Genomic DNA, 11,980 nt, shown 5'->3' on the forward strand with positions numbered 1-11,980 from the left:
TCATCATTTCCTTCAACATTCGATTTTTCCTTTCCGCAATTTCGTTAGATTGAGGTGAATACGGGGACGCAGTTTGATGGACGATTCCATTATCTACACATATTTCAGCGAAGGGAGATTCATATCCTCCGCCCCTATCGTTTCTTATCATTTTTATCTTTTTCTCTAACTCAGTTTCTACTTCAGTTTTGTATTGCCTAAACGCATCTATTGCTTCATCCTTACTATTTAGCAAGTAGACATAACAATATCTAGTGTAATCGTCAATAAAAGTTATGAAATACATTTTCCCACCATGTGATGATGTTGACTTCATATCACAAATGTCAGTGTGTATTAAGTCTAAGGGATTGGAATTCCTTTCAACGGACTTATAAGGATGCTTTGCATACTTTGATTCCACGCACGTTTGACACTTTGATTTATTGCACTCAAAGTTTGTCAAAACCTCTAAGTTAATCAGTTTTCATAACGTTTTGTAATTAACATGGCCTAAACGTTCATGTCACAAATTATAAAACTCAAGCAAGTAAGAAGAATTTGAACTTTTATTGATTTCAACATTCATTACATTCATCTTATAAAGGCCCTCGGTGAGATAGTCTTTTCCTACATACACTTCTCCTTTGCTAATTACAATTTTTTCAGAAACGGTTACACATTTGAATCCGTTCTTGTCTAGAAGTGAAACAGAAATCAAGTTCCTACATAATTCCAGAACGTACAAGACATTGTTAAGTGTCAAAACCTTTCCTGAAATCATTTTCAAGCCCACTTTTCCTGTTCCTTCTACCTTAGCCATAGCGGAGTTAGCCATGTAGATCATTTCTTCTACTTGAGCCGGAGCGAATGTCGAAAACAACTCTTTGTTGGCACAAACATGGCGGGTGGCACCAGAATTCATCCACCACTCGCGAGGATTCCCCACCAAGTTGCATTCTGAAAATATAGAACATGGATCATCACATTTATCTTAACTTGTTCCATTTCATTGTCTCGTTCCAATTTTATCGGATGTTCCCCAAGAGACTGGCCGTTTCTTTGTCTCATTGTGTTGTTAGGGGTCGTTTGATATAGGGGATGTGATAAACAACGATAATGGGATAAGCAAAAATGGTTCATGAAATTATTTTATCCCACCTGCTATATGGGATAGTAATTTCATCACTTTAATACAAATGGTAGGATAAAATAATCTCAGAATTGAAATAATCTCAGGTGCGTTTCGGATTCTCCAAAAAAAATGTATTTTTGGAAAATCTGATGCTGGTGCAGTGTTGAAAACACATGAAAAAATAACAGAAGATCATATAGCAGAAAAAATTGTACAAAAATTTCATTTATGTTCAGGTCTTATTTGATCACAAAAATTCCTTAACAATCACACACCTATTTCATCCTTCTGTATACAAATCACACTACTTTTTGTGATAGCTTTGTGTCTTCTGAACATGTATCTATACATTTATACGATGGACAAGACGTTACGCAACATGCTTTGATGTGGTAAAGGTAATTCTTCAAATATTTTGGCCAAGTCAGTTGGCTGCATTTCCCTTTGGAACTTCTTCAATAGATTGATGATTCGCATCACAGTTTCTTCAGTAGCCAAATTCTTCTCTGCCCATAAAACCTCAGCGAAAATTTTTATTATTATCGGTATATGAATTCCATCAGGGCCAATAACATTCTGCTCTGACCTGAAACAACAAGGTACAATGGAAGCAATGCATAAGAAATGTTGAAGTTTCGATAATCATTGATGACCTATTGCTATAGGCTACAAGGTATACTTACGTCTCCATCATGGAACAAAGCATTTCGTGATTGATTTTAGCCTCGTCTGGATTACACATTATTGGTAAGTGGCTAAGCCAGAGCAGGATGGACTACGACAAGAACGTTTATGATATGTCAGTCAGTCGATAAATGGCTAATAGAATTCATAATTTAGTGATGAGTGTTTGTTATGTGTTCTACCTCACAGGTGTAGATGCCTCCGCAGACAAACTGGTTTAACTTCCCACAGGTAGAAACAACAGCCTCATAAGCCATGATGTTAACCGGGTTTTTGGCGTCAGGATGCTCCATTACAGTTTTTAAACAATTGAATATTACTGCAAACGAGATTAGAAAGCTAAAAGTCAGTGCTTCTAGTGCAGAAATAAACATCTTAAGCATATCGTAATGCAGAAAGCTACCTGTAATATGAGGCTTAAGAAAATCTGATCCGAATTCAGCACAGATACCGATTACAGTAGCCACGATCTGACCAAATAATGAACGTTAGATTTGAAGGATATACGAAAGACTTACTAGAGAAACAAGTATACCTAAAATAGAACCTGTGGAACGTCTGGATTCTTATGAAACAAAACTCTAGGCAGGAGAGGTATCCACTCCTCGTAGTACCTGATTTTAATTAATCAGAAGCGACCTTCAGCTAAGCCGATTTATCGTCATGATTAAAATGACATTGAAAATCACATAAAAGACTTGCCTGAATACTTCTTCTCTACACTGCTCAGCAATATCACGGAAAAGTAGCACTACGATCTTTCTTTCTTCTGCTGTTCCGTCATTACTCTGTACAATAAGTACGTAGAAAAGTGAAAAGGAAATGTATAAGGTCAAAGAAACTACTTAAAACTCTATCAATATTTGGTAAATAATAGAAAAAACTTACCCACATAAGCGGCAAATAAGGCAAAAACTTGTCGAGAAGGGGCAAGAATGCCGCCTTGTGTTTTTTCACCATAGTTTTAAGGCAAATGCCAATCTGGATTCAGGAAACAAAAAGAAATGAACGAAGGTAATAAGTCTAAGATCTTGTTAAAGTATATATGTTAGAGGTTTCATTGAGATAAAACACCAACGTTTCTACATATAGTTAAGTGTTGTTCAGCTTCCAGCCGCCTTTGATGTCTGTGTTCTTTAGCTGTTTTCTCTATTTCTGCTTTGTGGTACGAGCTAGTCAAGAGAGCGTTTGATATGCCATCAACAAATTCTTCAGCTTGGTCTTTACATAGAAGTAAACTCGAAATCTGTGAGTAAGTTACTTTTCAGAGACAAATAAGCTCAAGGCAAAACACGTGGACTACACAAAAGGCGAAAGAGTTACTGACCTGAATGCTTTCGTTGAACGCCTCCAATAGTCTCGCTTGAATTTGTACCGTTGACTCCTAAAGGGAAAGTACGTAGAACTTTATAGAATGTCGTTGCAATATTGATTGAACTTCTTCTGCAATTCTATGCTGATTACCTTGTTTAACGCGTTCAGCAAAGCTCGGATTATAGTGTCAGATATCGTTTGAACTGGGAACTTGCCACAACCTGTTACAGGACGCCCTTTCTTCATAGCACATGCAGCTGAATTTATCAGTAAAGGCATTGCTACAAAAGGAATTTAGCAAACATCAGAAGTCCTTATCGCGTAAAAGGAATGATTATTAGAAGACACATGTAGAAATTTACCAGCAATGGCAGCCATTCTTACTTCTTCGCTGAATTTAAAGGTAAGATTTGGAACTAAGGCACTAACAACCTGCATATATCACAAGTTTGATAACAATCTTTGTGCTTCTTTGTAAGCGTTGTTAATTTTTTGTTTAGACAGACCTCATTAACACACAAATGCAACCCTTCATTCAACTCGGCTGCAAAGCAGCATAGGATATGACAGGCCAAGGCTTTTTCTTCCAGAAGTCCACTTCTTATCGTGACCTTTTTATTCCCAGCAGTGACATAACCCGCGCTACACAATATTGTATGTCAGCTCTACATCCAGACATAATACTAATAAATATGACATGCATTTTAAGTGAAATTTCACATGAGAGTTACAAGAGGATCCAACCTTTCATCGTCAGAATCATCCGAAACACTCAAATAGTTCTTCAGCGTAGCAGATTTTAGCACAAAAGGCATGACAACACGCAGATAAGGAATGAAATCCGTCCCTAAGCATTTGCATAGTCTACCCCATGCCTGTGACAGAATCAGTGATGCAAACCACATAATGAGTAAACTAGCCAATAAACGATAAAGACAAGAAAAGAAAGTTGCAGAAAATCGAAAGTTTATCAACATACTTGTAACAAAAGGCACCTCATTGGATCTTCTTCCTCCATATGAGTTTTTTGCAACGAAATGAGAGCAGCAGCGACCTAAAATTACGAAGTATATCAATGCATACAGTACTCTTGAAGGAGATCGAAAAATAGAAACTGTATTCACCTTTGCAACAAGATCACCGATTGCTAGATTTCCAACCGCCATTGCAACCATAGTAATGCATTCCAAGCATTTGGGAAGGAGCGTTCGACTTGTATCATCAGTAGCAGTTACCAAGATAGCTGTCAGGTAAGGCATTATAGAATCATATATGTGTGTAGCGCCCTCCTACAGTGTCCCGAGAAAATTAAATTTAGAACACGAGAGATTTAAACCCCCAAAAACTTCTTTTTGAACCCCGGAAAACAAACTACCTGTGACTTAATAGCTAAAGAACCTAAAGTTGCCAGAGCTGCTTCGCTCATCATTGTCATTCCACTCTGGAACATACAGCAAGTTACTTGTTAATAATAAAAAACAGCAGATAATAATAGAACCGAAAGTACAACAGAATAATATGATAGTCAAGGTACAAGGAATCAACAGATAGTAACAAAAACTGAATGACAAGAAACTAAAAGGGCAAAACTACGACTACTAATATGAACGGAGAACAAAACAATGCACTGCTACCTACTATTCTTCTACACGTGACATGACATTACTCTTATACAGGTGAATGAACAAATATGTTCTAGATTGGTAACGGTGACATTACCTGTAGAACTAATTCACTCACTATATTCCGCAGGTAAGGCTTCAAAATATCTGCACTGCAATTGTGACTGAATGCCATTATCGTTGAAGTTGCACGTGCCTATACAAACGAGAAAATATTAGTAGGCAACGACTGTACTTGCTACATAACTGCTCAACTAGAGAATAAAGAGTCAATACATTGGTCATATGCCATTAACAAGATGCTATAACATTGAAACATCAAGATAACATCAAGAATTCACCTGCAACCTGGGATTATCAAAATCACTCCACACTTTTATTAAAGCTGGAAGAACCTGCTGATGATATTGTTCTTGAAACTGCGGGCTCATATGCATTGATAGCTGACCAATTGCATGAATCGCTGCCCATCGCACTCGAGGGTGATTATCAGAGATTAGCTTCACAATAGTCTCTGCAAGGTGCTTCATATCCTCTGAGCATACTTCTATCACCTTTGAACATCCCTCCGATATAACCCCAATCGCAGTAACAACAGCATAACGAATTTGCCAATCTTCATGATCCAAGAAGTTGAAAATCGTCGGAGGCAAATTAGGCACAATTACGTTTCCCCCTAATGCAATTGCTAGCCTACCCAAACTCTCCTTACCGTAACTACAAATACCCAACTCCCCTTCATTTCCATCATCATTAACCGCGCTTCCCCAACTAGGGTCATCGCGAATATGCACCAACATATCAATCAACACACCAAGCAACTTAGTAACTTCTTCATCCGGAACCATCTGCATCATCTCACATCCACTCTCCCTATCTTCAGCAACAGTAACAACAAACTCAACAGCAAGTTTCCTTGTCTTTTCGCCTAACGTCAAATCCCCAGCTAGCCTCACCATACGCTCAATCACAACACCAATTTCGACACTAAAATACGCGGCCTTTACACAAGCTAAAACAATCAAATCCTCAAGAAGGCTACAAACAAGCTCCTCCTCACCAATTTCCTTAAACAAATGAATCATCAAATTCCCTAAAAGCACGTGAAACTTTGAATAACTCAGGGGGGTTGAATAATACAAGATCAATTTCACCGATGCCTTAGCAGCAGCAACTCCAACTCGACGATCATACGATTCAGCAACCATAACATCCTTAAACCCCTCAATCAAATGATCAACATACGATACGAAAATCTCAGGACATTTCGGTATCAATTCATCCCATAAAACAACCACTACTCTATTCCAACAATCCACACCCAAGTACTTCAACATAAAGTCAAACAACAATCCCCATTCATCTTTCCGGAAAAGCAAACACGCTATACGCGATACGCAAGAAGAACAAGCCTTGAATACCTCATCATCTTTCTCAATCCAAATACTGAAATTCAAAGAAGTCTTTACCTTTTCTTGCGTAGATAACCAAAGATTAGTCCAATGGGATGGTAAAATATAGCCTAAAAGATCATAACAAAGAACACACACAGATGATAATAACGATGATGACGATGATGAAAATGCGAAATGTTCAATTGTCTTGACAATTTCGTTAACCAATGCATTTGGGGAGTTATTGATGGTGAAATTGAGGTGATTCTTTGCAGATTTACGAACACTCTCATCGTCGTTATGGAGGAGATGTAGAAAGTAGATAAGCGGATCTGAGTCGAGTCCGAAGGGGTTGATAGCAGATTCGAGTATAGTAGCCATTGAAATAGAGCTTGTAAGAAAGAAAGGAAGTAAGTTTCATTTGGCGGGGGGAATGGAAATTCATATATAAGGAGTATTGGACGGTTGTGATTGAGTTTTGGTTAAAGATTGGACGGTTAGGATTTTATGATGGATATTTCATAATCCCGTTTGCTTTTACTAATTGCCTTTTAGAAATGATAAAAGTTAGATAATTACTAGTATTGAAATGAAATGAATTTAAATAGAGCATTATTGCAAAAAAATAAAAATAAAAAAAATCAACCCTTCTACAATTAAATTAGAATATTGGAGGATAATGACAATAACAACACCATACCGAGTAAATTTCCATAAGTAGGTTTGGGGAGGATATATTGTACATAGACCTTACCACGAGAAGTTGTTTTCAATAGACCTCGGCCCAAATGCACAATATTGAAGCATGCACAATATTGAAGCATATAGTTGATTAATATACGACGATAACTCTAGAGCTTCGCTTATGGGTTCAAATATATATATGTTTACATATAAATATCCACTTAATATGTATAAATAAATCATTAAGAATCTACTAAACTGTATTTTTTAGAATTCGAAATACAGAAATTCAAAATTTTAACTCCACAATTTGTTAATGCAACGATATATATTCAAAGTAATTTCACAAGTGAGTCTCGAAAGATAACTGGTAAAGTTGTTGTCATGTGACCAAGAGGTCACGGGTTCAAGTCTTTGAAATCTTTGGCAAAAATGTAAAGTAAAGTTGCGTATAATACACCCTTGAAAGTGGGGCCCTTCTATACAAAGTCATAATCAGAGACGAATCCAGGATTCTGAGGTTTCGGGTGGCACGTCCTATGAACAGTAGCACCATATTTACATGGGAGAAAAGACTAATAACCGTTACTCCTAAAAATTCTTATTTCTAAAAAAGAAAAAGAGATGTTTGACCAAGTTTTTTTGAAAAAATAAGTGTTTGGAGAGTAACAAATGCAATTTTCGGAGATTAAAAAAATAGTTTATTCCCTAAAAAATTACTTTTAAAAAAATATTTTTAAAAATAATACACTTAAAAATACTTGATTAATCCTAATTGTTGCTCAAAAGTGTTTTTAATATTTATTAATTAGAAAGATATTTCTCATCAAAAATTTTAAAAGTGCATTTGAAAAAAAAAAAAGTTGAAAAATAAATGAATTAAGTAATCACATATTAATTATTTGTCAAAGTAGTCCTAGCTCATTGGTATATTTTAATGCTTATAAAGAAGATGTCTAGGGTTCAAATCCAAGGAGACACAATGTATTTTGAAACATTTTGAAATGTCTTCTAAAATAAATGTGCAAAATATCGCCTAATGCCTGATTTGAACTCAGGACTTCGGCAACAAATGCTGTGGTCTTTACTATCTGCACTACATCAAGCATGTTAATGCGGGTGCCATGTTTAAATTTATACTATATCTGACATATATATACCTATATATTTAGAGTTTCTACCGAGATAATTGGGTGTCGTGGCACCCTCAAACTACTATATAGATCCGCTCCTGATCATAATTAAGATTGGAGCTAACTCAATTCCAAAATAGCACAATGAAAAGAAAAATAACTAGCACAAAATAACATCTCATACCAAAAAGAAATGAATGTATTGGATCCATAAAACTTAATTCAAAAACCTAGTTTAAAAGGTTAAATGAATGTATTGGATCCATAAAACTTAATTCAAAAATCTAGTTTAAAAGGTTATGATCGCACAAGACCAATATAGGTGAGATTTAATACTTTGTGACATGTCTAGGGCTGAACATCTAAAGCATGAATAATATAGTATTGAGGTCGAGCACTTAAATAGCCAAAATATAGAACAAGTCCGAGTGCAACATCGATAAGGAATGACGTTGGACCTTAACTCAATCCAAAAAATAGCTTATTAAAAAATAATAATTGCCCGAAATCATATAATAATGAGATAATAATCCATTTCCTCCACCAAATTGTGTGTAACATGTCCTCACACACACACACACTCAAAATTGAACATTTGGAGTATGGAAAACATAATATTGGAGACCAACCCAAAATAAATAAGCAATAAATAGTAAGATATATAAACTTATTTAAAGGGGATTCAATGGATTAAATACCAATCTTGTTTTATGAACAGTTCCATGTGTTATCTTTTCATGATCTAATTATATACCAAATATCTAATGATATAGACCTATATTCAAGGACCATCCTTGACCAAAGACGATACTTTTCTTAAAACAAATCGACATATGATATGGTAATTATACTTTTCTATTAAAAAATTAATAATATAATTAGTGTGTGGTTCAAGTACTTACGTGGAAACCTCAAGTTAAAGTAGATGATAATGACTTCCTAATTCCACAATCTTTCTATATGTTAATTAATAACAATACGTCAGTAATATCTAAATTTTTGAATCAAAAACAGTAGTAATATGTCAAAAGTTTGTAGAAAATTAAGTGCATGTTAATTATTTGGGTACATTGACTATTTTATCTCACTTTCTATATGGATATTGGATAGTAAATCTACCATTTTAATACAAATGACGAGATAAAATGGTTTCGTGATTAGCGAATACCTCTCATTAAACATAGAATATCGTTAATTCCAGATTTTATATTAAAATTATTATACTGATCTCACGTACCAAATGACCCCATATTGTCTGAACTCTTCAAATGTGGCCAGGTTCGTATAGAATCCTCAAAAAATAGCATATTTTTAAAGAATATAATCAAATATAAATGGGATATTATTTTTAGAAAATTCGAACAAAACATAGCTAGAAAGTGAAAACTAGCTCAAGAAGTGAAATTAAAAAAAGAACACTGAAATAACACAAATCATAATTCACAAAGTAATGAATTAATAAAGATTCAGACATCATTATTATTAATTTTTTTTCTTTTCCCATAGACATCATTATTTGATAAAGAAATGGTGAAATTATATTATAGAACTTGTTTGATTCGTATTTTCACCTTACAAAACATTGGGACATTTTTTCGAAGTAAAATACATGTTCAAATACGATTAATGATTTTTGAATCTACTAGCGGATCTTGAATCTTTTGGATTAATTAAAAAGGAGACAACTAGATCTCACTTGCGAGATTACACTGAATATATTATCGTTTGAGGCAAACAGTATATTGATCGACCAAAAAAAAGTACCAAGTAAAAAAGGAGTAAATTGAGCTATGTTGCTCGGACTCATAAAATACCACCAGACACGAACCAGATCCTCATATATCGTCCTTGGAGAATCTGATACGAGTACAGTAACATTTGAAGTGTTCGAACAACATAGAAATAAACCATGAACAAGATTTACTTACAGATGATGTGATAATTTGTAGATTAATTTGTACAAGATGAGTACTCAGATAAGAATTCATCTAACAAATCAGTACCTAAATCTTCAAATATCAACACATTTTCTTCTTTAATTTTCATTTGCTTCCTTTTTTCATGATGTACTATTTCTCTTCTTGTGTCTATCTTTTATCGCTGCAGCGGGAGACAAAAGCAATCCATCTTTGAAGTCATTATTAAATTCCATATTTGTTAGCGATGAGAAATTCAGGCAAGTTGAAGGACCTCTCATGCAAAACGCGGCTTGGTCATAAGCTAAAGCAGCTTCTTCAGCAGTATCAAATGTTTCGAGCCAAACCCTCCTTCCATTCCTTGTTGAATCCCTAATTTCAGATGCATATTTTCCCCATGGCCTTTTTCGAACACCTATATAGTGTTTTTCTAATTCTTGGGAGATAATGGAATCTTGATCATTTTCTAGTGAAAATGATTCAACTTCAACTTTGATAGAGATTAATTCTTCATGATCTTGAATCTTCAAATCCATCTATAAGTAGAGATCTTTATGTGTTGTCATTTTGATATATGTACAATGTAGATATTTTTAGGATATAAAGTATGGAGTAATGAGTGGAACAACTATATATGTTTTCTATTGATGGCCCTTAATGGGAAACTCTTGGACTTTAAGAAATCTATTGAAAATTCGAAATAGGAGGGACATTATTGGATAGTAAAATTGGTTAAGGGTGCGGTGTACAAAATATTTCATATTTACACAAGGTCTAAAAAAGAGTCGTAATATTCCAAGGGGTGTGATGTAGACGGACTATATCCTAAATCAAGCATCGGTAGCTTTTTCTACGACTCAAACCCTTAATAAATCACACAAAAATAATTTTACCATTGCTTAATGACTTCCCTTCACGAATTAAAACTCATTAATAATGTGAATAATTTTTCACACTATTGATATACATAACTTGAATTTTTATTGCCCTAAAGAAGACAAACTGAAAATTTTAAATTCTCAATCTGCATTTAATTATTGAGCCTTGTGACAAGTTGGAATGATGAGGCATGAGTATTAGATTTTAATTAGGGTCTTTTTAATTTTTTGTAGGTTTTAATTTAATTTGTCTATTAGTGAAGATTAGGAAAAAGGATTTACAACTGATCCACTTGCTTTTATTGCTAGCTCATTAAGAGATTAATTATTAAATGATTAATTAGTGAAAGAATAATTAATTTTTTGATTAATATGATCTAGGCCTCCCCCACCACCACCTGCTCCCCTCCCCTACCCTAAAATAAAGAGAAAAAAGTACAGAAAATGCAAATAATTGGATCATATTTTTCATTTTATATATGAAAGTCTACATTTTTTTGGAGGTCTAAATTTTAAGAAAATAGTTTTAACTTATGTATATTGCAGTTACACAATTTTTTTTACATTATCAATTTAAGCTACGTTCGTTTGTAGGCTTGTTGCACGTTAACTATGTATGTTGTTTTTCAAGTTAATAAATCTTCTTATTATGAACTGTCGCAGTAATTATTCTTTTAAGTATTTTGATCAATATATTGCATATATATAGTGGCGGATCCAGGATTTAAGGATCGTGAATGCTTATATTAAAAAGCTGAAAATAATAAAAATCGCCTCAACGACGTTCAAACTCAATGCACCGCTTCCAGCGGAGAACCTTAAGATAATCAATCTAAATGTAAGTGCACTCAACCTACTTTTTGTTTTAGTGGGTACTTTTACATCATCTATATCTATTTTGTATATTTCCTATGTAATTATGTCTATTTCGCGTCGAGTTTAATGCGTACCGGAGCACCCCAAAAATCAATGTAGGTCCGTCCCTTCGTATAGATGTATTAAACCCTCAGTTTCGAGCCCAGCATATGGAGTCACCTTTGAAAAGGAGCACCTTCGAAAAGGAGCCCAGCTCTGGCCTGATTTCGGATTAGTCGAGTTCCAATATAGATATCGAACACTGGACAGAAAATGGAAAAAAAAAAAAAAAGACCTTGATCATATTTTCCTTCAAGTAGAACTTTGTAAATCATAAATTCAAATAACGTAAGAAATTAGGTAGTTAAAAAGGAAATTAAAAAAGA

General features: G+C 34.5%; 1 protein-coding gene and 1 pseudogene across 1 annotated transcript; both read right to left on the minus strand.

Moving 5' to 3' along the window:
- Nucleotides 1–1,288: 1,288 nt before the first annotated feature.
- Nucleotides 1,289–6,561, minus strand: LOC107856128 (importin-5-like). Its single transcript, XM_016701126.2, has 18 exons — nt 5,076–6,561; nt 4,832–4,930; nt 4,488–4,553; nt 4,237–4,401; nt 4,092–4,166; nt 3,857–3,987; nt 3,619–3,754; nt 3,475–3,544; nt 3,263–3,393; nt 3,126–3,182; nt 2,877–3,044; nt 2,687–2,779; nt 2,501–2,586; nt 2,346–2,412; nt 2,202–2,268; nt 1,981–2,117; nt 1,798–1,889; nt 1,289–1,700 (listed from the first exon to the last, which is right to left on the minus strand). Exons 1-18 carry the CDS (start codon nt 6,507–6,509, stop codon nt 1,466–1,468), a joined length of 3,309 nt encoding a protein of 1,102 aa, XP_016556612.2. The 5' UTR covers nt 6,510–6,561; the 3' UTR covers nt 1,289–1,465.
- Nucleotides 6,562–9,706: 3,145 nt separating this feature from the next.
- LOC107856124 lies at nt 9,707–10,485 on the minus strand (annotated as a pseudogene).
- Between the last annotated feature and the right edge of the window lie 1,495 nt (nt 10,486–11,980).

The sequence above is a fragment of the Capsicum annuum genome, chromosome 12, assembly GCF_002878395.1.
Source record: "Capsicum annuum cultivar UCD-10X-F1 chromosome 12, UCD10Xv1.1, whole genome shotgun sequence".
NCBI classification, from domain to species: domain Eukaryota; kingdom Viridiplantae; phylum Streptophyta; class Magnoliopsida; order Solanales; family Solanaceae; genus Capsicum; species Capsicum annuum.